Source organism: Hydra viridissima, unplaced genomic scaffold (assembly GCF_058129835.1).
Source record: "Hydra viridissima isolate aposymbiotic clone 2 unplaced genomic scaffold, HvirCarnegie_v1 scaffold_7, whole genome shotgun sequence".
Classification (NCBI taxonomy): domain Eukaryota; kingdom Metazoa; phylum Cnidaria; class Hydrozoa; order Anthoathecata; family Hydridae; genus Hydra; species Hydra viridissima.
The window spans coordinates 8019436-8047393 of NW_028324306.1; the positions used below are offsets into that span (position 1 = coordinate 8019436).

General features: G+C 29.9%; 2 protein-coding genes and 1 pseudogene across 6 annotated transcripts; 2 read left to right on the forward strand and 1 right to left on the reverse strand.

Moving 5' to 3' along the window:
• Nucleotides 1-1498: 1498 nt before the first annotated feature.
• LOC149885971 (uncharacterized) lies at nucleotides 1499-5745 on the forward strand. The gene is made up of 5 exons (XM_090094301.1): nucleotides 1499-2077; nucleotides 2403-2637; nucleotides 2884-3012; nucleotides 3271-3590; nucleotides 4945-5745. Exons 1-5 carry the CDS (start codon nucleotides 1886-1888, stop codon nucleotides 5743-5745), a joined length of 1677 nt encoding a protein of 558 aa, XP_089950427.1. The 5' UTR covers nucleotides 1499-1885.
• Nucleotides 5746-8526: 2781 nt separating this feature from the next.
• Nucleotides 8527-27948, forward strand: LOC145184219 (chromosome transmission fidelity protein 18 homolog). 4 transcript variants are annotated; one of them, XM_090092269.1, is made up of 19 exons: nucleotides 8527-9174; nucleotides 11107-11316; nucleotides 11509-11828; nucleotides 16537-16620; nucleotides 20409-20455; nucleotides 20626-20710; nucleotides 20844-21139; nucleotides 21301-21424; nucleotides 21693-21738; nucleotides 21892-21967; nucleotides 24581-24674; nucleotides 25108-25206; nucleotides 25330-25564; nucleotides 25743-25966; nucleotides 26180-26329; nucleotides 26568-26698; nucleotides 26966-27112; nucleotides 27189-27313; nucleotides 27610-27948. In XM_090092269.1, the coding sequence occupies exons 1-19, from the start codon at nucleotides 8883-8885 to the stop codon at nucleotides 27738-27740; spliced, it is 2916 nt and encodes a 971-aa protein (XP_089948395.1). In that variant the 5' UTR covers nucleotides 8527-8882; the 3' UTR covers nucleotides 27741-27948. The 4 variants fall into 4 exon arrangements, with proteins under 4 accessions (XP_089948395.1, XP_089948396.1, XP_089948398.1 ...); XM_090092270.1 differs by lacking the exon at nucleotides 27610-27948 and adding an exon at nucleotides 27420-27568; XM_090092271.1 differs by lacking the exons at nucleotides 8527-9174; nucleotides 11107-11316; nucleotides 11509-11828; nucleotides 16537-16620; nucleotides 27610-27948 and adding an exon at nucleotides 27420-27554 and having other exon boundaries at nucleotides 20626-20738.
• LOC149885972 (uncharacterized) lies at nucleotides 17329-20282 on the reverse strand (annotated as a pseudogene). The gene is made up of 2 exons (XR_016453922.1): nucleotides 17897-20282; nucleotides 17329-17789 (listed from the first exon to the last, which is right to left on the reverse strand). The product of XR_016453922.1 is annotated as an uncharacterized LOC149885972 (transcript).
• Nucleotides 27949-27958: the final 10 nt, after the last annotated feature.

The window sequence follows — 27958 nt, forward strand, 5'->3', positions numbered from 1 at the left end:
ACCCAACAAACGAATATATGAGATACGAACGAACATCACTTGACAGGAGATTCCACTGCCTTAGTCTTGAACTTAAAACTTCTTCATTGTGCTTGGGAATCCAAATTTCCTGTTAATTCATTCAAAACTATTTGTGTTATGAAGTGCAGATCAGCAAGTTTGGACGGGAGATATTTCCAATCAAGACTGTTGTTTTATCACTAAAAGCTGAGATTCTACATCACTGGACTCAACAAAGAAAAATGAATGTACATTTGGAATTTGTCTGTCCCCAATAAGGTCCTATACGTAATATACGTAATACTGATGGAATTTTTGAGTATTGCAAAAAATACTTTCCTTCTTTTTTATGAGTTTTATTGATTTGAGATACAAAAAAAAAAAAAAACAAATCATGATAAATCTGTTAGTTCTTTTCAAATTTTTGGGATTGCGAAAGACTTAGAAGGATTTTCCCATTCAACTGTTGACAGTCTCGAACCATATGAATGTTGTGACCAACTTTTGTCCTGTTCTATTTTTCAACCGAAAAAGAAACTGTTCAAATTTTTAAAATTTTCATTGGCATTTTTACAATTTAATTGATTACCTGTAAAGGTTGCTCAAGAAGTAAGGCGCTAATCTTTGAACTACAAAATTGCCAATGAAATATTTGAAAATTTGCCGAAAAACTAATAAATAAGAGATTGAAGTATCAAAACTCTCAAACATATCTCACTAAAATTATTATTTGACGTGAATTGCTACCTATGGTCCTCAAATCATTAAACTAAGGCACAATGTTATAAAAACTCTACAGCTGTAAACTACAGCCGAAACCATTTCGCCGTATTTAGAGCCGTAAGCCGGAATCCGGCTTACGGCTCTAGGAAAAAAATATACATGTTATAAAACTTTTTTTTTACACTGGAACATTTTCGGCCGAAGCAATGGAAATTTTGAGCCATAGAAATCTACAAATTTAAAAATAGAAACTAGAGAGCGGACAACCGCGATTTTCGATTATCGATTAATGACTAACCAAATTAAAAAATTAATGATTAATTCGATTAAAGTTGTGTGACCGTTTTAGTCAGTTTCGAGTAAACTATTAATCATTTTAATCAAATTGTCTAACAATTAGTCATTTTATTCATTTTAAATCTAGTTAGATTTTTTAAATTTCTAATACTCCTTGTTCATAAAAAACTCGATAAAATATTTTTTTTTATTTTAAGAGAAATACATAAAATGAAAAACACAATGAAACACATTTTTGTTTTAACATTTATTGTACAAAAATCACGAACACATTAAAAGATGGCAAACAAAAAGTCTCTCAATTAGTTTAGCTATTTTTGTTGGTTTGTTTAAGAGGCAAGGCTTCAGATGATTTAGGAATTTTTCCTCTTTTTTGAAGGCTGTCGTGTTGGCTGCTCTGCCAAAGCATTATCTTCAAGTTCATTTAAATCTGAGCTTCTTCCGGGATTGGTTGAGTCAGAATTTGTGGCAGAAGAAGGTTCAGAGTCTAAAATATCATTCAAACTCTCAGCAGGGACATCCTCAAAAGTAAACTGAACAATAATTTAATCGAGTTATTGCAGCTACCTTAATTAAAAAAATCAAATCGATTAAAAATCAAATTTCATGAATATTAATCGTTTTAATCATTTAGACGCTCTATTGTCCCGCGATCGTTTATAGAAAACTCGCTCTAATTAACTTTTTAATCGTTTGGTTTTTTTTTGATCATTAATCGAAATAATCGATATTAACGAATAAAATGATCACATAGGACGGTTGGCCAGTCTCTAATAGAAACCATTGGTTCTTTATGTAAACAAAAGAAAAGTTTAAAAAGCTAAAATAAAAAAGGAAGTAAAAGTTTGAGTTCAAATTGATCAAAATGGTGCAGATTACACTAGAACAGAAGGAAGACATTGCTGAGCTGATTAAGCTTAAGAAGGACCAAATTTTGTTGCCTTTTGACAAGGAAAAAGGCATTACCAAGAAGTCAAAAGCCCTAGCATGGAAGGATATCTACAACCAGTGCTTGACAAAGGGAATCCCTCTTAAAAGTGAAGATCATCTGCGAACTGTAAGTATATTTTTGTGAAGAAATTGATTTTACCTTACATTAATTTTCATTTGCCATTTTGTGGCACTGTAATCACAGCAAGTACTTAACAAGCACAATTGAATAGATTTTAACAGATTAGAAGCCATAAATATGTAAACATGCAGGTACTGGGCAATGAAATGAAACCAAATTCTTATAGCGCATTTTAGGTATTTTTAGCCATATTAGCCATACTATTTGCCCATTTGGCTTAGATCTCACTCTTTGTTTAACACTCCAAAGAGTAATGCGTACTCTAAGGTTCAATTAAGGTACTGCATTAATGGTACTAATCTGATTATAGAGTGTCTGGGATGGAATGCGGCGAACTGCAATCAACAAGTTGACTGCTGCTAGGCAGACTGGAGCTTCTGCGTTGTCCCTAACTCCTGTTGATAATATGGTCCTTGACATCATTGGAAGAGATTCAGCAGTTGTCAAAGGACTAAACCAGCCCAATGACCTCCCAGTGATGCCAAGTGCAGAGAATGATCCACCTCAACTTCCTGACTTGGACACCAGTACATTGAGTATCACAGGTAAAAAAATATTTTATGGGCAATTAGTTCTATTGTTTTCTCAAAAGTAACTGAACAAAAGGAACTATTTGAAGATTTTTAAACAGTAGTGCATTCATTTGTAATATTAGTAAATGCCAATTATATGTTCATAGCAATGCAGACATGTTTTTGTCTTTAATATCAACAACTTTGTGTAAAACAAGAATTTATTCACAGAAGCTAAACCTAGGAAACTAAAATACCTTTCCTTTTTACAACTTTTAGATAGTGTTTTTCGTGCTCCTCTCTTGCCAGTTGGAAACCGAAATGTTAGGTCATCATCACCAGTGCCCAGTGTCTCAAGAGCTTTCTTTGATCCTCAGGAACAGCCTTTTGAAGTTAACAGGACAGCAGGTAAAAGAACTTTAAATAAATCCATGTGATTTAGTCTAAAATAGATCAAACCTTCCTCATGAGTATGAATTTTAATGCTTCCAAATCTGACATAAAATCTCAAAAGAATGTCTAACATTTCTATTGTGTAGAACAATTTGTTACATTCATGATTTGAAGACAAAAGGAGAAAGTCTATATTTTATTTTAATAAGTAAAAGATTACAGTTCATCAAACTATCACAGGATCGGTGCAACTCAAAACTTTCTTATTTTCAGTGGGTCAGGATGAAAACCAACCTCAACGGAAGAAACAAAAGTCAGCTGGAAGCACTCCTCTTTGGTTTGAGAATGGCTACAAAGAAGTCAAACTGAAGAAAGCACAATATGAGCTTGAAGAAGGACCTGCCAGGCTTAGACTGATGAGAGCTGAAGCTGAACTCTATGAGGCAAAGGTGGAGCTCATCAAGGCTCAAGTGAATGAGGCCAACATGAGGGCTGAAGAAGCTACAGCAAGAGCTGAATTTTTTCGAAGAGCCACCTTTTCCCTTTCTGGAGATGTTGTCCTTCATGTTCAAGACAGAGGCTCAGGAGAAACAGTGAGTTTTTTAGTACTAAAATGGTTTGCATTTTAGTACTAAAAACACTCACTGTTTCTCCTGAGTCGAAGCAAATGTAATTTAAATTTAAAACAATTACAGATCTTCCTTCTTCACAACAACAAATCATGATATATTTTAGTGTTCATAGTTTTCTTTGTTTTGTACTCAACTGATGACACACCAAAATCATTTTTTGTAAAAAAATACCATACTGCTACATGGTTTCTTGCAATGGCAAGGACCAGGGTCCTCACATGGACATGTGTTCAAGGTCTAGTGCCTCACATTGGCCCTTTTAAATTTAAGCAAACAGCTCTATCTGGACCTTCATCTTACTAACTATACTCATTCTTCTTTGTGTCATTTTTTTTTTAATTTTTCAGCGAACATTGTTCAAGCTTTGATTCCCTCTAAGTTCTTCAGTTCCAGTCAGCTTCATTTCAACTTTAGAAAGAGTCAAAGAAACTAATTCCTAAACGAAATGCAAATATGTATTGTCATAGAAGAGTGAAACCTGCAAGCCAAGACTCAAGAGTTACTTAATTTCTCCAAGCAACTTTATAAATTCTTTTTTTTTAATCTAGTGAAGATTCTCATAAAGTGATGCATTAAACTGAACTATTTCTGTCAATCTAATTTTGAAATTGAAAATTTGTCAAATTTGCTGTATGTTCTTATGAAAGTATGAAATAAAACCTAAAATATTACATTGAATTATCCATTAAATAGAGCACAGGTTCACAATCAGTGATCTACCATCCAAAGATGGGCTGCAGAGAGATTTTTGTTGGGCCCTATGAGATCAATGATTTACAATTTCAAATGTAAAAGCTTTCAAGTATTGACTTCCTAGGGGATTCATAATTTACCAATGAGAATTAATTGTTAAATTCTACTCCTAAATCAGAAAATAAAATTGTAAAATTTCTTTGCTAAACTTTATGTTGCAATAACTTTTACATGAGTCAAGATAGCATAAATGCTTTTTTATACTTTTTTTTCAGTCTTAAAAAGCTCTTTCTTCGATATTTTATGCATTTTTGCTCTAAAGTTACAAATAAAATTGCAAATTCGAATTTTATTTTATTTTTACATAAAATGGTACAACTTTTTGGATGTATCAGCTTTAAAGTGCTGATATTTTATTTTTAAAAATTTGTTTATAAATAGAACTGTCCAACTTATTGGTACAAAAATGTTTTTTTGTCTTTGAGCAAAAATAACCCAAACTTCCAGATAATAAATGCAGATTTTCCCAAAATTTTTATACATAAAATTTAATTATTGTCTAATAACAAATCCCCTAAGCTGTCAAAAACACTATTTCATTGTTGTTTCAATAATAATTTAGGATTTCTTGACTTCTTCCGAAGCATCTAACTTACGAAATGCCTTAGCCACCCATGTACTCCCATTTTGCCCTTCCAGATCAAGGGGAATTGAAGTTGAAGGGCAAAATTGCAGTTGCCAGGGCCCAGAGGGCCCAAATCGATCATTTTCTTACACAGTTGGCTGCACAAAAGACATGTATAGAGCTGGCGATATCTGTAAGAATGCTAGTAAACCCATGAATGACCGAGTTAGCCTTTTCCCACTTCTCACTGGTGGCAATCCATCTCTTTTGCTTCAAATTTCTGATAACCTTGCCGACCTCATTTCCCTCCATCTTCAAAAAGCTGTCCCATTTTGCTTTGATAAAATGACTGCTGTAAAACCTAACACCTGTCGTCTAGGGTGTGAAGCCCAAAATGTTTTCTCTGGCATGATTTTGGCTAGTGATTACACTGCACATGTGCATAAGGATAGACATGATGTTCATTATGGCTGTGTTGCCCTTGTAACTTTTCTAAAAGATCCTCTTACCACTCCCCAACTTCATGTACTACCCCAATACAGACTTAAGGGGTCTCATCATCAAGGAGTAGGGTTTTACTTGCCACATGGGAGCCTCCTAATTGAAAATTCAGGCCTAGAATACCACTCAAGTACACCTGTATTGTCCCCTAATGGTTTGGACCCCCAGAGACTTGCCCTCATTTTCTTCCTCCATAAATTCTTGCAAAATAACAATCATGGTAGAGAAATTTACCTAGCAAGGTTGAGTAAACGTAAGAAAAAAGCAAAGAAAAAAGTTAAAAGGTTGAAGAAATGACTAATTGACCTTTGCCATTTTCAAAGTTAACCTCAGTCATTAAAATATGTCAGTTTTTTTGGATATTTTAGATGTTTTTCAAAACTAAAACTTTGTGAATTTTCAAATTATCTAAACTAATTCTGTCTTTCCATCAAAGAAAAGTTTTTGAAATAAAAAGTCATATTTTTTAAAAGCAATGTCTCCTTTATTTTAAAATGTGCAAAATACATTGAAAATTTTCTCCAATTTAGTACAAAAATGGATTTTTAAGTACCTTAACAAAAACTATTTTACATTATCATTTTGCTTTGCATGTTTACAAAATTTTGAATTTATATTAAAATCCTTTGTCTTCTGCTTAGTCTTAATTTTTTACAATTGGTATTAATCTATATATAAATGCTTTCAATAACTTCCGAATCAATTTGCTTATGAGAAAAAAGGGTGTCAAATAAATAAATAAACAAATATTTCAAAACCTATTGTCAGTCTTCTGCTTTCTGTACTATCCAAATATAGACTTGGTAGTTCTAAGTGTCATTTTGTAGGTTTTAACATAGCAGCTTCTTTACTTAAAACTCTGCCTATATCATTTTAGCAATGCAGTATTGGCATCAAATAGGAAAAATTTTACATGCACCACAAAGTCTAACATATCCTTTAGCATCATTAAAATGGGCGAAACAGAAACATCTTCTATTCATTAAAGAAGGTCAAAAGTTGCTCTCTTTTTCTAATACCAAGAATAGTTTTTTGTCGGTGTATGTTTGGCTTTCATTCTCTTCTCTCAAGGTACCATCCAATGTTTGCTCTGCTGGAGGAATAACTGGGTGATTTCGCTTACGTTTCCGGTGCTTCCTGGGTCGACGTGACGATTGCTGTTGAGGAGACAGGTCATCATCAAATTCACAAGAGTCACCAAACTGAATGGCTAAGTTGTGTAGAATAAAGGCTGCTATAATGAACTTTGGCACATCCTCCATGTTGTGCAATCGAAATCCATTACCCAGAGAGTAAAACCTTTTCTTCACAACACCAAAGGCTCTCTCTATCACATTCCTGGTGACACTGTGTGAATCATTGTACTTTTCTTTCGCACCATCTGGAATTCCTGGGAAGGGGGTCATTAGCCATTCACGCAGTGGGTAGGCTGAATCTCCCAGGAGTACAGCACCTTTGAAGGGCTGTTGATCAAGAATGTCAAATGATCTCCAGAGAGAACTTTCACGGATAACTCTTGAATCATGACATCTGCCTGGGTGATTAGCATCGACATAATAGAAAGACAAATCTGGCCCACAGACTGCAAGTACATTAATGGAGTGTTCCCTGTAGCGATTCAGAAATGAGGCTTCATCAGCTCTGGGTGGTTCAACATTGATGTGGGTGCCATCCAGGGCACCAGCACAAAGAGGAAACTGGTTGAACTGGTAAAATTTCTCTGCTAGGTCACTGCAAACTTCAGGCCAACGAATGATTTCATTCTTCAGGGAGATGACAGCATCAGCAACTCGATGGACTGTAGCATGAATGGTCTTGGTATCAACACCTCGAGCATCTCTTAACAAATGGTAAAAGGCATCAGTGCCCAGGAATTGACAAAAAAGCAAAATCTGGAAAAAGAGTATCCCATTAAAATGTGGTTCTTAACAAATAGTTTTGTTTTGATGATAAAACTTTGCAAGAGAATTTTACAATTAAAATACAGAATCCAACTTATGCAATTTTTGGTTCATATGGAGCACTTTGTAAAAATATTTAATTTCTCTGCTTAATCAAACATTGTTGTTATCTAAAAGACTTTGTTGTTTTTGATTACCTGTTGCCTTGAACTCAGTGGATGATTTCTGTTTGTAGGATGCTTAAGTTGATCTTCAATTTTATCTTCCAAATAGTCGACAGCTGCTCTTGGGATCCGATTTTGTTGTCTATACACCACATCAGAGACTTCTTCAGTGAACCTTCGATCTTTGAACTAAATATTGTTTTTTTTTAATTAAAATATCCTTAAAATTATACAATGAGATACAGAGCCCACCAACTATTTTCAATCAAATTAACCTTACTTACTATACATAATCTACATAACCTAAGGTACCTTGCCTTGTGCTGTCTTTGGTGAACTATAGAGTAAAATACTAATCCTAACCCAAAATAGTCCCTCAAGATCTAACTGGAAAGATCATCGAAACCATATGTCCTACTGTTTTAAAGTTTGTCTGAGTCTGCAAAGTCTGAATTTTGTTCTGCTTGAAACTACTAATCCCCAGGATATTATTTGGTTTAGTATATTAGGGTAGCTTAGTTTTTACCTGAATCTTTTAATAATGTTAAATAGGTGGTTTTATCAATGGTGCATGCAAAGCTAGATTACTTTTGCATTTAAATAAATATTTTACAAAAACAAAAATCTTTCAAACTTGTAGTTATCTTACCACTCTGGGCTTTCTCTTTTTTCCAAAATGAGTTGACAGGAAGTAGAGCTCCATATCTGAGCTGGAGCAATCAAGATCCAAGTCCATAATAGCTCGATACAAGATGTATTTTATAATTTTAAAAAAAGCTCTGTCTGTTCCAAAAAAACTTTGAAAATGTTTGCTTTCTAATTTTCATCCAAAGGATTAACTGGTTTAGCCAATTTGCTTTTGAAATACGACTGTAAGTCAAAAATTCAGATGGTCCTACAGCCGGAGTTTCTACAGCTGTAATTCCTACAGCTGTAGAGGTTTTACAGCCGAAAAAGTTTTATAACACTGAATTTCGATTCCGGCTGTAAATTTTCTACAGACGTAGGCATTTACAGCCGTAAAAAGTTTTTTAACATTGTGCCTAAATGTGCTGAAAAAACTCCTTAGCCCACCTTAGCCCACTTTAGCCCACTTCATAATTGATTTTGTTTACATACGTTATTCCAATTGTAAACGTTTTTTTTCCGCCAAAATGATTTTTTTGTCAGGAAAACTCGACCCAGTAAATCCAATCGTGAATATAATGTAAAATTTGGATTTTGCGCTATAAACCTGTATTCCTCTTTTTAAAAATATTAAACTTTATAATTATATAGTGATTTAATATTCTATGATAACACCCCTTATTTACGTTATTCTTTACCTAAATATATCTATATCTATGTATTAACAAATGTATGCCTGTGTATGTATGTATGTATGTATGTATGTATGTATGTATGTATGTATGTATGTATGTATGTATGTATGTATGTATGTATGTATGTATGTATGTATGTATGTATGTATGTATGTATGTATGTATGTATGTATGTATGTATGTATGTATGTATGTATGTATGTATGTATGTATGTATGTATGCAGAAAAATTCAACATGGATAATTTCCCTGAGTCTGAAGATAATGCAGAAGAAGATTACAGTCAATTTGAAGATCAGTATGCAGATGATTTGAAAATGGTTGATGAATTAGAAGCAGGTATTTTAAAAAATAGTTTTTCTTATGAATACTACACTAATACTATACTATATTATACTATAATACAGTTTTAACATGATATGTCTCAAAAAATATTTTATTCAATTCAATTCAATATATTTCATGTTAAGAATGTTACAAAAAAAACACATGTCATTACAAATAGTAATTCACTGATAAAATGCAATGACCTAAATAATATAAAGAAAAGACAAGAAAAAATCATAAGAAATAAACTAGTCACATAGTAAAAGTAGAACTTTACAAAAATTTGTAAGTAACACTTATAAAACAGACTTTTAAAAGAGTTAAAGTGTAGGTCAAATAAATATTATAATGTATTCACATATACATAGATATATACACATATACAAAAATAAGAAATTATAAAATGTATATAAACATAAAGAAAAAAGTTATAGAGGTAAAGAATAAAGTTAAGCGTAACTTTTTAGGTAAAAATGATGGAGTGACCTTAAGAACAGATTCTTGGGTCTAAGGATAAAATCTGTTTTTATGGTGTATAGAAGGGTGTTCCACGAAAGGATACACTGATATGTAATGGAATTTATTCCATATTTAGTTGTCTGTTTTTGTAGGATGGTTAAGTTGTTAAAAGTGACTGATCTTAGGTTATGCCCACACGTCCTACTATTAAAGTAGTTAGGAAATATGGAAGGAAGGAGAGCGTGTTGTTGATCCCAGACAAATGAACAATTTAGAAGCTGGATTAAATCATAGAAACAAAGAACTTTGGATGTAAGATACAGGATGTCAGTAGGGAAGTTTCTTGGGCAGAAATTAATTATTTGTATTGCTCTATTTTGAAGCGAAACGATTTTAGAGAGACAGACGGTTTTAGATTGTCCCCCAACTTAGCATGCATATCCTAAAGTTCAAGTATTTTGGAAGATTCTTGTTAGTGTTTTTAGAAAAGTTAGTATATTGCGTCTTAAATATTACTATTTCTGCTTTTTTAGTATTCAATGAGATTTTATTTGCTCGGAGCCATTGAAAAAGACTGGCAATATCCTTATTAATATATTTATTTAGTTTTTTGAGGGAGTTTGTTGTTAATTGAAGATTTGTATCATCTACAAAATAATACGTATTTGAATATTTGATAGAAAGATTAAGATTTAAGTCTAAATGTTCAAAATAGGTACCAGTGTTTGGACATATGGCTGAACTTGGACAAGTTTGGGCAGAAAGAGAAATTCCAAGAGCTTTTAATTTAAAAAAAAAAAAAAGCTAGCAGCTTTTAACACTTTTTCTATCTTTAATCTCTAATCAGAATAGTGATTTGTAGTAGATATTTTTTTAAAAAAAGAAAAGCAACATCTGAAAATTTTGACAATATTCTAAAAATTTATCCATAATTCACTCATTAACCTAAAAAAGACCAGAAAGTTCCAAAAGTCTTTAAAGCATATTCAGGTTTTCAGCATTCTCTACATTGTCATCTCCACATCAAATTTCTTGCTTTTCCACATCACTTTTCAACTTTAAATCTAAGCTTCTGTGATCTCTTATTCTGTAAGTTTTTTTTATGCTTTTTTTTCTGCCTTTCATCTGATCATTACAGAACGTTAAATCTTTTTTCATTTCTTCTCTATTTCTGCTTTTATCTCCCACAATGCATGATATGAATCAAGCAAAGGATTATGGATGTAATTAACCTAATACACAGACATAGTACTACTATATAACTCATGAGTGAAATATATTTTTTTCTTACTCTAACATTTAAAATATAAATTGAAGTTTTGCAAATAAATAAATAAAAAAGAAAAATCTAAGCACACAGCAAATATTCAATATTTTAAAACTTGTGATTTTGATTATAATAATGATCATGATCATAATGACAGATGAGATATATGTTTACAAAAAAAAATATATTTATTTTTTACTTTATTAATTAAATTTTAGAACATGAAAAGGTCAATTTTGATGTTGCAAAAATGATGAAAATCAAACCAAGTTTATGTAAAAATTTAAACAGCCAGTTCTTTTGTAATAATACAACTGCAGCAAAAAATATTCATCATACAGCAGCAAAAAAGCGACATGCAAATACTGATGTTGATTCTGAAGAGGAGTATTTAAAGTATAGTAGTGATGATGAGATATCAAAAAAAGGTGAAAAGTGTATATTTATGTGTAGTTGCATAAATTATTAACAAATTTGTGGAAATAATTTGAAGTTTATGAAATTTTCTTGAGCGTAAACAAAAATCGATAAACTTTCAAATTAATTTTAGAAGTAAAATTTGAGTAACTTTTAAAATTCTTTTTTTTTAATTTAACATATAAATAAATTTTTGTTTAAAGAGATAAGTCCAAAATCTAAAAAGCTGAAGCTTACTGATGAAGAGCTACCAAACTCAAAAGTTGGTTTGCCAAAAGTTGGTTTGCCAAAAGTTGGTTATGTTACAAATAAACCAGGAGATATTTCTTACTTGTTAAATCAACTGAAATCAAAAAGTGATGGCGAATCTTTAGATGAAGTGCCTTTTAAAAATAAACAACAACAGCAGTATGTTTTTCACAGACCTTTATTTGGTGAAGATTCAATTAATGTGACCAGCCTGAATGGTCATCGTGTGTTCTTAAGATTAAACTCAGATGTTCTTGACCAATCAAATCAAAAGGTAATAGATATGTTTGTCAACCTGCAACTTAAAGTTTTTTATATATGTGTACAATAATAAAAATTTGATCTGCATGATCATTATTTTATCTAAATATACTGATTAATTTGTAAGTATTTAAATCTTTTTGTTGACAAATTGTGTTCCTATTCAGGACCATTGTTTATCTATTTTGTTTTATGTACTAAGTAGAGCCATATTAGGGATTTTGATGTGAAAATCTTAGTTTTATTATATTTATAGAGCTCAAAAAGTTAAAATGAATTGTTTAACAAAAATAAATTATTTAACAAAGTTGTGAAATGTTGTGAAATGTAAGAAGGAAGGCATGCCCGACAGTGAAACAAGAAAATTATTATTAAAACTTAACATTCTTTTTTAATTATTATTACAATATTTTTAATAAATCCTTTTAGAATAAAATATATGTTAGGTTTATAAAAATTAATGCTAAAAAAGTACTTGAAAAAAAAAAAGGGTAGAAAATCTCACTATTAGAAAAGATTATTTCAACAATATAACAATTTAATGAATATCTAATAATGCAAAGTTATTATTATACTAAATTGAATTTTTTTATCTTTCCTAAAGCAGTTGGCTTTGGCAAAATTGTTTTTCCCTGACTGCATGTGTAATAATATTCTTCTATCTTTTTACTTATATTAATTATGTATCATATATTGATTTTTTATTCTTTTCCACCATAAAACACACTAAGAGTCCTTAAACAGGACAAACTTACAGTTGAAAGTGTTGAAAGGGATAACAATTGTTGTTGTTTTTTTTTTTAATAGTTGAAATGTAACAATTTGTTCATTTTAGTCTAGAGACATTAAATTGATGCAATTTAATTTAAGAATGCAACTAAAATATTTGATATAAATTCATTGCATAATTATTTTAAAATATAATGTTTTTTTCATATATATGTAATATAAATATATATATATATTATATATTTATATATATATATATATATATATATATTATATATATATATATATATATATATATATATATATATATATATGTATGTATGTATGTATTTTATTTACTATGTATGTATGTACATACATAAAATTTAAACAACTTATAATAAAACGTTTTTGTAGCAATAATAAAAACCAGGCTATGTAGTTAAAAGAGAAACTATGAAGAAAACAATTGTAGTGTAAATGCAAATAAAAACTGATGACCACGCTGAAAAACACATTTTTTCAAAAAGGAATTACGCCTATAGATCTTTTTTTCATGTAAAAGGAGAAAAAGTCCGTGTTTGCAAAACATCTAACCTAACTACACTGTCAATTTTACAAAAGCTAGTTTACACAGCTCACAACACCAAAGATTTGAAACAAATACTCCTGCACAAGATCTACGAGGTAAAATCATGAAAGGCAAATGTACACTGCACAGTGCACCATCAGCTAGGGATCACATAAAATCTTTTCCAACAGTTGAATCACATTGTCGTGTAAGTACCAATAGAGAATACCTTGAGTCACACCTTGATATTTCAAAAATGTATAATCTTTACAAAGAGAAATGTATAAACGAAAATGTTGAGCTAGTAAAAAAATCTATTTACTACCATATTTTCTCCACCGAATTCAACTTTTTTTTCACATTCCCAAAAAGGATAGATGCAACCTTTGTGAGAAGTTTAAAGTTGCTGAAAACACTGATACTATGTCTGAAAAGTTGAGTGAAGACTTTGAAAGACATCAAGTTTTTAAAAAAGAAATGAGAGATATAAGTGCTACAGAAAAAAAATATAAAAATGTTCCGGTTTTACTTATTGACCTTCAAAATGTTATTTTGACTCCGCATGCAGAAATTAGTTCCCTTTTTTTATCTGAGAAAGCTAAGCGTGTATAATTTGACAGCTTATTTTTCAACAACCAAAAAGTGTACTGTGCATTATGGACTGAATCAATGGCGGGAAGAAGCGGCAATGATCTTGCCAGTGCCTTTTGCAAAATTTTGAGTGATGTGGCAGAGGAAAACGACGTAAGTGACTTAATTACTTGGTGTAACTCCTGCGATCCTCAAAGAATAGTATATTATCAAATGCTGTGTTAGATTTTTTAAGAGACAATCCTAACATTAACCCAATCACTATGAAATATTCCCTTAAGGTCATTCATGCGCCCAAGAGGTGGATCATGCCCATAGGGAAGTTGAAAAGCTCATGAGGAAAACTGATTTTTATAGTCCAATTGGATTGATAAGGATGTTGAAACAAGTTAACAGTAAAAATCTTTGTCGTATCATTCAAATGAAACCACATAATTTCAAGGATTTGAGTTAACACAAAAAGTCCTTGTCATATCATTCAAATGAAAACACATGACTTCAAGGAGTATTCAGTAACAGCAAAGCTGTTTATTTACAAGTCAGTTCCTTTTTCTAACATCGCTGTTCTAATATTTACTTATACATCTCACATTATACATTTTAAATCTAGCCATGATTCAAAATTGTACAAAGGAACTTGTAGACTTAAAAAAATATATATATAAAAGCTGTATTTCCGTTTATGCCTCTCAAGGACAGAGATTACTATCGAGTTGTTCTTCACCTATAAAAAACATGAAACATGAAGAGCTTTTAAGGGTTGTACTTAATGTAAGAAAAATGAGTAAACAAAATGTTGTAACCTTGTTTTGTGACTGAAACAATAATCTAATTTATAAAAATTAGCTTTTTATTATATTATTGTTTCAGTTACAAAATTTAAAGTAACTAACTGCTTCAGTCACAAAATTTCAAAGTAACTAACATACTTCTAACTACCGTTAAACAGCAGTTAGAACCTTGTCATAGTGAGAATATGATTATTTCACTATGACAAGGTTCTAACTGCATTTTGGGGGTATTCATTTTTCTATGAAGAGTGAAACATTTTTAAATAAAAAATAGTAATACTTATAGCAAATGGTTATATTATCATGAGTAAAAAATATTATCGATGAATTTTAATAATTTTTGATGGTAGGAACATAACAATTTTTAAAATTGATTTACTCAAAACTCTTTGCGGATCAGTCAGAACCTTGTCAAACTAACGCAACGAAATGTGCAAACTTTAGTATTTGTGAAATGAAATAGCTCTTTTGTGGAAATTTTTTCATTTTATTTAAAATTTTTTTATATATTTATACATATTATACTATTATATTTGTAAGATAAGATAAGATTTTATTATTCTATTAAGTAATTTTGTTTTACCCACTGACCGACTTAATATGTTGATTTTAGAAAAGGCTGCTTTAAAAAAAATTTCTCTTCATAAACATTTGTCAAAGAGCTATTTGGAAAAAATGCACAAATGAGTAATATAGCAGAAAGATTAATCAGACAATCAATAAGTCTATGCTAGCATTTTTCAGACAACAGAAATCTTTTAAATGCAATATTTGAATAATATTATGAAAGTTTACTATATTAGTTATCAAAATACATCATGTCTGTTTGTAATACTTTGATTTCCAAAACTCTGATTTTTTTAAACCAGTTAACTTTAACTGACAAGAACTCATTTTGAGGTCAAAATAGCAATTTTTATCATTCCAACTGGTCATTGACTGTTGACCACCAGTTGTTTTCCACTCTACTTATCTGACCATAAACACTTCTCCAAAAGAGTTCTGGCTTGTCAACATGCTCCTGTGCTAATTTCAACTGTTTTTTCTAATTATTCTTGTTGATTGATGGCTTCTTGAAAGTGTAAAACTACTTTACGTATTGCTTTTTAGTACTGTTACAATTGTAGAGATTCTTGCTGCACAATTTTCAATTTCTGTAAGGGCTTTTGATGTTCTTAATAAAAGATTTTATTTTATTTTTTCTCAAAAATCCATTCGCAACTTTGTCAATGGAGATGCTTTAATTTTCCTGTTTTCTTACACGATTTATGATCTGCATTGTGGCTTTAGGAAGTTAGTAGTTTTTTTGCTTTTTTTTTCCTATAAATAATTTCTTAATTTTTTTACCTTTCCAGTTTTGGGCAATCATTTGCCATCTAAAGAAGTTTTAACACTTAGAATTGCGTAGGGTACTTAATAGTTAAATAGACATTAGTTTTAAAAAATTTTAATCTTTCTGAATATTGCGTATCATCCCTATGTTTATGTAACTAATATTTTATAAAATATGTAGTAATTTGTAATATCTCACTTTTAGAAAAAAACCACTATCAAAAGGTCCCTAATCATTTAATGGCTCAAGGTCCCATCATGCTTAGCGGAGACCTTGGATGTAAGTGTTGCTAAAATTGAAATTTTATTACTGTCAAAAAGTACCTGTATCACTGTTGGGCATGACAAAAAATGAAAAAATCATATTTAAGATTTCAGTAGTAAATTTGGATGTAAAATTATTAGTTATTATTATAAATATTAACATAAAATAAAAAATAATAAAATAGTTTAACTAATCATAAAACTTGTTCAATTAAAATGTAGTTTAAAGTAAAAATTTGCAAAACCTTTTTACAAACATAATTTCATAGAATTGTAAGATTTTGAAATCAAGTATCTTCTGCTAGTAGAGTTTTTTTATACTTAGAATATAGAACAATAAAAAAAAAAAAGGTTCATCATTTAAGTATGATTAAACTTTAAGTATGATGTGATGTGGTATGATTGCAGATTTTATAAAACAATCTTAATGTTTTAATTTTAGATTTGAAATTTTTTTAAAATAGTTTTCCAGTTGCTGGTTTTCAATAAAGAATAAAAATTTGTTGGCAACTCCATTTGAGCAATTGAAACAGGAAGTGGAAGATAAGGTATGGGTACAAGTTTTAATGCTTCCCATTAATATTTAAAATGTATAAAGTTTTAAAAGCTATTTTCTAAATATGGAATGCTGGGATCAAATAACCACAGATGAATTTAAAAATCTTATGCTAAATTGAATTATTAAAGTAATAAAAAAATGGTGGATTAACTCACTATAAATTTAAAAAAAAAAGTCGGTCTTAAAAATTTGTCATTTAAAAGTAAAAAACTTTCAAAGAACATCATTTGTTTTTTTAACAACACTAAAAGTTTTTAGTATTTCTATTTTGTGTGTATTTTAGTTAAATTCTAACTACACTACTATTTTTGGTAAGTTGCTTTTATTAATAACTGAAACTGATGTGGTCTTATAGCTTTATCAGGGAGTCAACATATGTACATACATACATACATACATACATACATACATACATACATACATACATACATACATACATACATACATACATACATACATACATACATACATATACACACTACATATGAATATATATACATTAGGGTAGGTCAATTTTACCCTGGCCCATTGCATAATGTTGCAGTAGTTGGAGGTAGTTGAAATGAGATACCTCAAAAAATTTCAGCGATTTTCGATGAAAAATGGTTTAGGGATTTAATTTTAAAGATTATTGCGATTTTACAAAAAATGTTATAAAAAGCGCGATAAGCGGAAATTAAAATTTTCATTTGTGAGAATATGTTAAAAAGTTTTCTAAACACCCTTTTTATAATTTATGGTTCTAAATTTTTAAAAAGTTGTTTATCTAATTTAGTAACTTTTTGAATTTATTCAAAAATATCATCATATGAATGGGAATAATATCCTTTTGACATATATGCTTGACGCATCTTTCTGCTAAGCAATTTTGTCAAGATGCAGCTGTGTCGATTCTCAAACCGGTAAACGTAATGGGATGCTTCCGATACTAGTTTAACAGTTTGCTCTACACTCAGGGAGTGAGATGGGAAGTTCGGAAAATCTGGCTTAACAGAATTGTCTATGAAGTATTGAATTTCTTGAATTGTAGAATTTTGTGTAGTAGGAGGTTCCGTAACGTCTGGAGCAGTGAGGTCTATCAACTCATACCAGTGATTGGCATTAAAATTTATTACAGGAATTTTTTTCAATTTATTTTGAAAACTGGTCAAGTTCATTCTATAAAAATAAAATTGTGATCAATACTGCATTATGATTGTGCTTAAAAGGATAATAAGATAATTTTTTTTTAGTTGCGAAGTCAATTAAATAATTTAAAAAGATACCTTTGTCTAAGAGTCAGTATTGATTTGAAACCATGATTTCGGATCTTGTTGTCATCATCTTTAATCATGGCATAGAGAATATTTTCAGGTCTTAGGCAGAATGCGTTATTTTTAATGTTCTGCTTCACAATATGTATCACATCATTAAATGGGAGAATATTTAGTTGAACGATATCAGAAAAAAGAAGACGAGGAGAGTCATGCAGCTTGGATGATGTCCTTATTTCAAACTATGCTGGAGCATAAACTTGAACAATAAAGTAGACTAGTTTTTTTAAAGAATGGTTTGGTTGATTGTCTCTTGTATATAAACAGAGAATGCGAATAGCTAGAGTTAACCATCTTGCATGGTTAAGTGGACCAATTTTATAAGCAGCCCATTTATCAGCAACTTTACCTGACCCTACTCCTTTGCAATACTCAAATAAAAGTCTTTGATCACTACTAAGGTCTTTCAAAATTTCTTTTGGAATATACCCATCAACTATAGGATTTGTGACAGGTTCAAACAAAATTTGATGTGAATCCTGAATATTTTCAGCACATCTTTTGCCAAGAAGGCCACTAAAGCTTCCTGGTCCAGTTGTTGCACCATCTAGTTTTTTAAAAAGAGCTCTTAAAGGAAATTTTGATGTAGCGCGCACCCAATGAGGTGCAGTTCTCGTTTTAACAATTCTTCAAGTTTTACCACTAAACCACTTATTGGGCCAGTATTGGTAGCAGTGTTATCAAGAAGAACTGCCTGAATACTTTTAACACTGTTAAATTCTTGTAAAACACTGAACGTCTCTTTTCCAAGTACTAAACCAGTTGTGCCAATAATAGGAATTGTTCTATGATTCAAATAGGTTCCAGTAGATTTTCCATCTTCATAAGTAAATGTGAGGTGATGTTCAGGTTCAATAGATTTTTTGAGGAATTCCCCTTCAGGTGAGTTTATTATGCAAGTTCGAGTGGTCTGATCAAGTTTGCTATCCACACCAAGGCAAAGTAACTGTTTTTTTTTTTCTAGATTTTTACCTTCACTAACTATCTTTACTTGTGTTTTAGCCCTATCGAATTTGGACTTGTCTATCAAGATGTGATTGATATCAACATCTTTTCTCAAAATATGTTTAATGTCATGTAGTAAAGCATTTGCCAGAGCTGCACCTAAGTTTGACAAACACTCATTTCTGACTAATTCCATAGCAAACCTGGGAAGTTTAATTAAGTTGTAGTCTATAGGAAATTTCTTTATTGGTTGCCATTCAGCTTCTTCCTGAAAGAAATTGCAGCATACAAAATTTGCATGTACTTAAAATATATCAATAAAGTTACAATAAGTTTACCTCAGTTTTAGTTGAACAGCTAGCTTCTTCAGATGACATTGTTTGTTGTATGAGAGATTCTGCTTTATCAACTACCCTTTGAGATAGTTGTTATTTTTTATCAATCCTCTTTACTTTTGAAAGCTACTTTATTAACTGAAGAAAGTTGATAAGCTCCTTTTGTACCAGTTTTCTCCCTCTGATCTCAAAGATAAACTCTATCTTCAAAAGGTACTTTTGCGTTTTGAGGGCAAATACATATAATATGTTCTTCTGAGCAATTTGCTTTATTGCATGATACTTTTCTATCACAGCAAGGTAGCATATCCAATGAGCAAGAACAAGCAGAAATATTGAAAATATTGAAAAGCTTATCCAAATTTGCATCAAGATTTTGTTTGGTACTTGCTCTACCATGCTTTCGATTAATGTTTTTCACTAGAATGAGAAGATCCTTTACCTTTCTAGCAATAGATTTGTCAATTATTAGAGGTAGATTTGGATTCACTGCAGCCAAAATTGATTTTAAATTATTATTAATTTGCTCAGTAACTTCTATGATATCTGCAGTGGGGCTTTACATGAATAAGATAATATTAGTATTAAATAACCTGTCTGTAAGTACTTTTCTCTGTCATTAGCAATTCACATGGACCACCACCATACTTCTTTCCACTTTTTTTGTGTAATAAGTGTAACTATAATTTTCTGCATTTTTTTTTGTTGATCATATTTGTAATTCTTGTTGAAGTTTTTGTTTACTATTTTATACTTATCGGTTTATTCATTTAACAAACGCCAGATGCGCTGAATTTGATTGGCTGCTGTAACTTAGCAAACATTTTATTGGTTGCATTATATATTCAAAACATGATATTTTGAAACAAGATAACTTGTTTGGAATTTAAAATTTCAACGATTGCAATTTCAAATATTTTAAAAACTTACAAATTTAGTCCATAATTGAGGATTTTAAATCCGCAAGCCATTTTTAATACAGTATTCCTGAAATTTGGTGGAGTTGTTGTTATACCCTAGTTACAGTAACTGCAGCATTACTCAATTTGATATTAAAAAAAAAAGGTAAAATCAACCTACCCTAATATATATATATATATATATATATATATATATATATATATATATATATATATATATATATATATATATATATATATATATATATATATATATATATATAGAGGCGATTGAGACTAGAGGAAAAGTTGAGAGATAAAGATATTTCAAGGTAAACTAAAATGATTTGAAAAAATTTACTTTTGAATCTTCTACAATGTTTTTTTTATCTCATTTAGATTTATTGGGGATTTTGGGGATCTTGTTAGAACAATATGTAGTCTGTTTTAGACTCTTATTATCTTGTTTCTTTTATGATTACATTTAAATTTTATTTCAAAGGAACCACAGCCTTCTCCATTCAAATGTTGACTTGTGGGTAGAAAAGTATAGCCCAAAAAGATACACTGATTTGCTGAGTGATGATGTAAGTTAAGAGTTTGCTGAGTGATGATGTAAGTTATAGCAAAATTTGTAAATTGAGAAGAAAATGTCACTTGAAATATTTTTAATACATTCATGTGAGTTCTTTACTTTATATTTGTTTTTTTAAAATTTAGGGAATAAATCGTATTTTGTTAAGATGGCTCAAGTTGTGGGATAATGTTGTTTTTAACAAAAATTTCGAAAAGAAAAAAGTTACTTCTCCAAAGAAACAACAAGAACATTTTAAAAAATTAAAAGAAACATTGTTTCTAAAGAAATTTGATATTGAAGATGAACTTACACTAGATACTAAAGGAAGACCAAAATATAAAGTAGTATTATTATGTGGAAATCCAGGTTTGGGGAAAACAACATTGGCACATGTCATTTCTACTCATGCAGGCTACAATGTTGTTGAGATGAATGCTAGGTATGCAATTGTAGTTTGAATTTATTTTGTTGCTTTATGAATTATTTGAAAGTTTTGAAACTTTCAAAATTTAGAATTGTTTTAGTTTGGTATTGTTATACATTAAAAAATTTATAATAGTATTTTTAACAAATTACAATATTGATTATTCAATTCTATAGTGATGATCGATCTCCAGAAATATTTCTTGACAAAATTGAATCTGCAACTCAGATGAAGGCTGTTTTAGGAGAGAAAAAGAGGCCTAATTGTTTAGTTATAGATGAAATAGATGGTGCTCCTGAGGTAAGCTGGCATATTTAAAGCTTTGTAACATAAAAGATTTCATTCTTTAGGGATATGACCTCTGATGAAGTATTGTAAATGTTATTTTTTAGTTTCTGAATGGGAAAACAAATTGTGGTGTGTCACTAAAGTATTAAGTTCAAATATTAATTAGACAGTTCTTGCTTTTCCTTGAAATTTAAATAGTTTCTTATATTATAATTTATAGTATCATGTTGTGTTATGTGTTATGTTTGAATTGTTTTAATGTGGTGTATTTGTATTATAGCAAGCTATCAATACTCTTCTAAACATTGTTAAAGCTACAAATATCGGTAGGGATTTTTAAACAAGTATTTGTATTGCATCATTTATTATTGTAAATATAGAAGAACAATATTATGTTAACAAAAAATTGATGATGACAACATAAAAAGTTGAATTGTTTTGCAGCACATTTATTAAAGCTTACTTTGCTTGTATTTTAGGCATGAAGCTAAGAGGAAAAAAGAAGAAGAAGCAATTTTTATTGAATCGTCCAATAATATGCATATGTAATAATCAGTAAGTTAAAAAATGGTTTGAAACATTAAACAAAAAAAAATTTTCTGTTTTTTTTTTCTGACTTTTAAATGGCTCAGACAGTCATAACATGAAAGATCAATAAAAATTTAGCATTCTGGCTTTTAATTACTTCTCATGTTATGCAATTTTCTAGAACACTCTTTCTAGAGCACTTTGTTTAAGATAGCACTGCATTGCTAAGAAAAAGATTTTTTAATAATATATCTTGTCATTAAATTTTTTTGAGATCATTTTGAGAGATGTATTTAATTCATTAGCTGGGCCACTTACTAGCCCTAACATTGATGTTCACCAGATTTCACTGCTTCTATGTTTTGCAGCAGCAGTTATGTTGAATGAGCCAGCTATTTTGGTTGCAGTATGCTTAGAGAATGAGATTCAGCCTACCACTATACTATTTAGAGTAGCTTACCTGCTAACTTCTTGTGTTTTACACCAAGCCATGTGCATGGCTAAATCTACTATCTTAACATATTTATCTTTTAATTGCAGTTTGCCATGAACTTTCACAAAACAAAGTTTTTTTGATTTTATACATTAACATTACTATATATTGCCTTCCCTGATACCAGTACCAGCTCTCCATTTCTGCATCCAGCAGTCAGTAAAAACTGTGCAGAATTGCTAATTTGCTTTGCTTTTCTTACTAGATGGTGTCCAAATATCTGAAGCTGTTACCAAATCCTAAGAAGCCATTGGTCAAAAATAAGTTAAAGAACTGTACAAAAGTTTATGAACTATTTTTTATATTAAAAGTACTAAGCAGTTGATTGTTTTTGATGGTTTGTAATGAAACAGTTAAGTTGTTCTATAAAATAAACACTGACCATGTATTTTTTCATAAAATGAATTGGATCAAGTTGGTACCTCAAGTTTATTGAAGTTTAACAAATGTGTTTTAATAAGTATCAGTTAAAAATCTAACTGTTAGCTAAATGATTATATTCAACTAATAATATGGCAGATCTTTTGACTTAAGTGTGGTACCTCTAATTGATGGAATAATCCAAAGATCTTTACCACACATAAAATTTTGTAAAATAAAGAGATGATAAAACTAAAGTGTTTCATAAATATTTTCTGAATTTTTTTTTGAGAACCACTCTAATGCATATGTAATGATGAATCAATCTTTAATACATTTTGTTATATGAATTTTCTCTTGCTGTTAAAAGAGGTTAATTCTCTCTAATGTTCCACTGAGAGCAAGAAAAAGCTTTTTTTTTTCTTAAAACTCTTCTCTGCTCAATCAAGTTTCTAAGCTAGCCAAACATGACATATGAAACCAACCTCTTTTCTTAGTTATGGTATGCCCTGTTCGATATAAATTGAGCATTTTTTGCTGGGTATATTTTTAAGAACATGTTTCACAGCAAACTAAATCAGTCCCTTTATGAAAAAAACAAACACTTAAAAAACTTTGAGATAAAAAAATTATAAAAAGTTATTTTAATAGAGTTAATCCCAACTCCTAAAATATTACTTTTTCTTTAATTTTGTTTCAACACTAATTGAGTACTGCATTAAAGATGTAATTAAAATGAAAATAATTCCTTTATTTCCAGATAAACTGCCTGCATTTCAGTTTTCACATTACCGTAAGTACTAATAATGGCTGTCCAAACCACAGTAGTTTTTATCTCAAGTATGCACCATCAGTCCAACTTACCAAACATTTACAACTTTGTATGAGTACATCCTTCTGGAAACATTTACAACTTTGTATGAGTACATCCTTCTGGAAACATTTACAACTTTGTATGAGTACATCCTTCTGGAAACATTTACAACTTTGTATGATCCTTCTGGAAACTTTGTGCAGTTTGTTTTATCTCTGAGATTAAAATGTTTTTACAATCTACGCGATTGCATATAAGTTACAAGTTTGTTCTAAATCCTATAATTAAGGAGCTCAAATCTAGACTATTTGGTGGTCAATATTCTTTCAAAGTAAAATTAAAATTTTTGTCTGTGCAGAAATCATGACAGTTCCAAAAAACTCACTGTTATATTGAAATGCCAGTGGCAAAACACTTTTAGAAAGAGCTCAAACAAAAATTTGCAACTAGTAAAATCAATTCAGAAGCAATATATAGCTTGCAAAAAAAGCACATGGGAATTATTTTAAACACTAATTTTGCTATTTTTTCTTGTTCTTGGATTTTTTATTACTTTTTTTTAATTTTGTATTAAATAAAGGATTTATCTTAAAATATTAAGCTAATATCTTCATTCATTCTTATTTTATGGTACTTTACAAGAAGAAAAAAAAAAACTTAATGGGCCTTTTTTTTGGAAGCATTTTATACATATGCCTGTATGTGTAATGAGTGATGTCTAATTCATTGAAATTGCTATCCATTCTGAAAGTAAATTTGTTATAAGTAGTTTTATGTAATTTTAAAGTAAAATAACAAAAAGTAATATCCAGAGAGTTTGAATAATCTTAGAAAATCTTTTTTCTTTAATTTTTGCCAAGATAACTTATTTGAACTTTGAAATTTTTGTTTAAAAATCCTAGCAACTTTTTTACTTTGAAAGTTTTAAATTATTCACAAAAAATTGTTTGTTTTTAAAAATGTTATTTTTTAGATTTGTACCAGCTTTGCGTGAGTTGCGCAAGGTTGCTCTAACACTCACCTTTCCATTAACCATACCTGCAAGGTTGGCAAGCAGATTGTTGAAGGTATACTTTTTTTATTGTCTTTCACTTTTTAAGCTTAAAGGGAAATTTTCTGAAAACTTTCATGTCAAAGTTTTTTCATAAATAAAATATTGAAAAAAAATTAACATTCTTTTTCTGTTCAGTGTAAAAAGTAATTTTGATATATTTTTTATAAAAATAATTGATATAAAAAGATATTAAAATGTTTGTGTAATTTAACTTTAAATTAAAAGTTGTGGATAAGCTATTTTTTTAACATGAAATTAAAAACTGCTTATTAACTTGTTGGATGTTTGAATACAAACAAGTTTTTAGGCCAGAACTATATGTTCCATTGGTATATATTTTGATAATTAATATCATTGATTCTATTATTACTGGTTCTATTATGTTTTATTTGAGGATAGTAGATATTCCCATGCATAAGGTATTATTCATAAATACTTTCTTTAAGATAGCACATATGGAAAATCTTCACATTGATATGACATCTCTATTGCTGCTCTGTGAGAGAACTGAAAATGATATACGAGCCTGTTTGAATACACTTCAGGTATGTAGAGGGCATTTATTTAGCTTTGCTGGGTTTTGTTTTCGGATTAAAAATAAATAGTTCTCATGGAATCCAGGTCAAATTTAAATAGAAGTTTTACTGTAAAAAAATTTTTTTATACAGTTTTTTCAACAAAAATCAATAGAAGTTAAATCTGAAGATATTAAAAAAATGGCTATTGGTATAAAAGATATGTCAAAGGATGCAAGAACAATTGTCTCTGAAGTTTTTCAACTTCCACCCTTAAACAAAAAACAAAAAAACCAATCCAAAGATTCAAGTACAAACTCTTCCAGCAGATTTCATTATATGTTGCATTTAGCTTCAGGGGGCACTGACTTTGACAAAATTACTCAAGGTATGCTTTGATTTTTTGTATATTTATTGAACATCTACAATAATAAGTAGTAAGAATGTAGTTAAAGTTTTTCCTAAATATTCTTATTGTAGAGTTTTTATTAATAAATTTCCTTTCATAACAGTTAACTGTATTTATATAAAAGTTGAATTATAAAACTATAGCATGTGTCTTTTAGGTTTATTTGACCATTATTTAAATGCAAAGATTAAAGATCCCTATTTGGACTCCATCAACTGTGGCTGTAATTGGTTAGAATTTACAGACTTCTTAGAAAGTCAGATATCAAGTCAACAGGAATATACATTTCTTCGATACATGTCTTTTCTTCCAGTTGCATTTCATATGTATTATGCTCGAGCTGTTTCGCCTAAGCTTACTTATTCCAATGTAGCTTATGAGGTACGGTGATTTTATTTTTCATTCTATTATCATTCATTCATACTATCATTTTATTGAAATGCTGCATAAGTGAGATATATTGTGAGTAAATTTTTAGGTTTACTTAAAAATTTATTTATGTTCGATATGACACAAAAAGTTCTAAAATCTTTCTAAAAATTTGTTTACTTTTATGATTGTTATTAAGCTTTTTTAATTAGGACTTTCGTTTAGAATTATTTAAAGATAACCCACAACCAGCAAACATACCAGCTAATGGTCAGTGGAATGCCATTACAAATAAGAAGACATTGTTCTCTGAGTTCCAGCATTTTAGATCTTATTCCTTTCTTGTTCTTTATAGTGGTTCCGAACTTGCGGCCGGTATGTTTAATTACAAAAAGTGTAAATTGAATCTTCAAACAAACTTTTGTATTTTAAGAAAAACTTAGAAAAAAATTGTAAGTAAATTTATCTCAGGTATCTTAGGCCTCTCAAATTTTAAAGATATAAAATATTCTAAAGTTTAAATATTTTTCCTCGTTGATTTTTATATGTTTTGTTATTGTAGTATTAATTATTTTCAACTACTTTTTTTTATTTTCCTCTTATAAATCTTAAGGTTAACACACAGCTGTACAGTGAAAGTGAAAAACAGATGTTTCAGAATGCAATTGATGTAATGATATCTTATAACCTTACTTATCGCCAAGAGAGAAATTCCGAAGGACAGTACACATATCTATTAGAGCCGTACGCTTTTTGTCTTCATTTTTTTTTTTATCTTCTGGTTCAAATTTAACTAACTTTTCTTTAACTGAAAAAATGCCTTCATTAAATGTCAAATGCAATTTCAAATGTAAAAGACTTTGCAAAGACTTTTTGTAAAAAGTTCTTACTTTTTAAAAACGTTTTCCTTCTTGGTGTTTAAATTTTTCAGCTTAGCAAAAAGTTTCCTTTCTTGTAAGTTTAGAGAATTTCTTTTTTCCTTGTTAGTTTTTTAGCAACGTGTCTCTTTAGAAACATTGAGGAATTAACTACTTTTTCCAATTTGCCACAACATCGTCACCTTCCATACGCAACTAAACAGTTAATTGCCAGGGAAGTAGAGATGGAAAAAATGAGAAGAGCTGAGGGTCTCATGAAACCGCAAGCCTTGTTAAATGAGTATGTATATTTTGAGATTTCAAAATAAAAATTTCATGTTTGAGAAATTACTAGTTTTACTTCTAATATTTTACAGAAAGCCAACCATGGGTACCAACTTTAAATGCCCCGTAAATAAGTTCAACATCGTCAAAGAGCAACCATCGCGTACCCATTTGGACTTCTTTGGAAGGACGTTCGTAGCAAGCAGTAATAAAGAAGGTAAAAAATGCTCTTACTGCATTAAAATCTTAGATGACTTCAATTTTTTTCAAAAGAATTCATTAGTCTTTAGTCCTATTAATTACTTTTCTCTCTTTGAGTTAAGACGTTACATTGTCAACAGTTATTTTAAATTTGAAAGAAAGAAATTGTAAACACAACAAAACCATGGTTTTCTCAAAAGTCGCATGCAGCGCACGATAGTTTATAAGGTTCAAATATCTAATTGTTAATAAGTCACATGAATAAAAAACATCCTATCTTAAGTAGACAATATAACTAAACATTATTTTTAGAGGTAACTTTATCGAGCAATAGTGAGTCGAAACATAAGCCGACCTTGTTGAATAATAAAGTATTTTATCGTTTTAACGAAGGATTTACGAACGCAGTACGTCGAACAGTGAAAACTCATGAGCTTGTATAACTTTTGATAAAGCTCTTCTATATACAAGAAATTGACTTGAAACGCTTCCAGAGTACGACGCTTTTGCAAAGTTCATATAATGTGTCCCAGGCGAATGCTCTGTATATTTTCTTATTTGCAAAAAAAAGTGCATATAATGTGTCACAGGTAAATGCTCTATACTTTCTTATTTGTAAAGAAAAAAAAGTTTAATACATAACAAACAGCAGCTGTTCGCT

Coding starts and splice junctions, on each gene's coding strand:
- LOC149885971 (XM_090094301.1), top strand. CDS start 1,886: ATGGTGCAGATTACACTAGAACAGAAGGAAGACATTGCTGAGCTGATT. Junction 2,078..2,402: donor GTGAAGATCATCTGCGAACT/GTAAGTATATTT, acceptor ATCTGATTATAG/AGTGTCTGGGATGGAATGCG. Junction 2,638..2,883: donor CAGTACATTGAGTATCACAG/GTAAAAAAATAT, acceptor TACAACTTTTAG/ATAGTGTTTTTCGTGCTCCT.
- LOC145184219 (XM_090092269.1), top strand. CDS start 8,883: ATGTATGTATGTATGTATGTATGTATGTATGTATGTATGTATGTATGT. Junction 11,829..16,536: donor TTGACCAATCAAATCAAAAG/GTAATAGATATG, acceptor TTTTTAAAATAG/TTTTCCAGTTGCTGGTTTTC. Junction 25,565..25,742: donor CTTTGACAAAATTACTCAAG/GTATGCTTTGAT, acceptor TGTGTCTTTTAG/GTTTATTTGACCATTATTTA.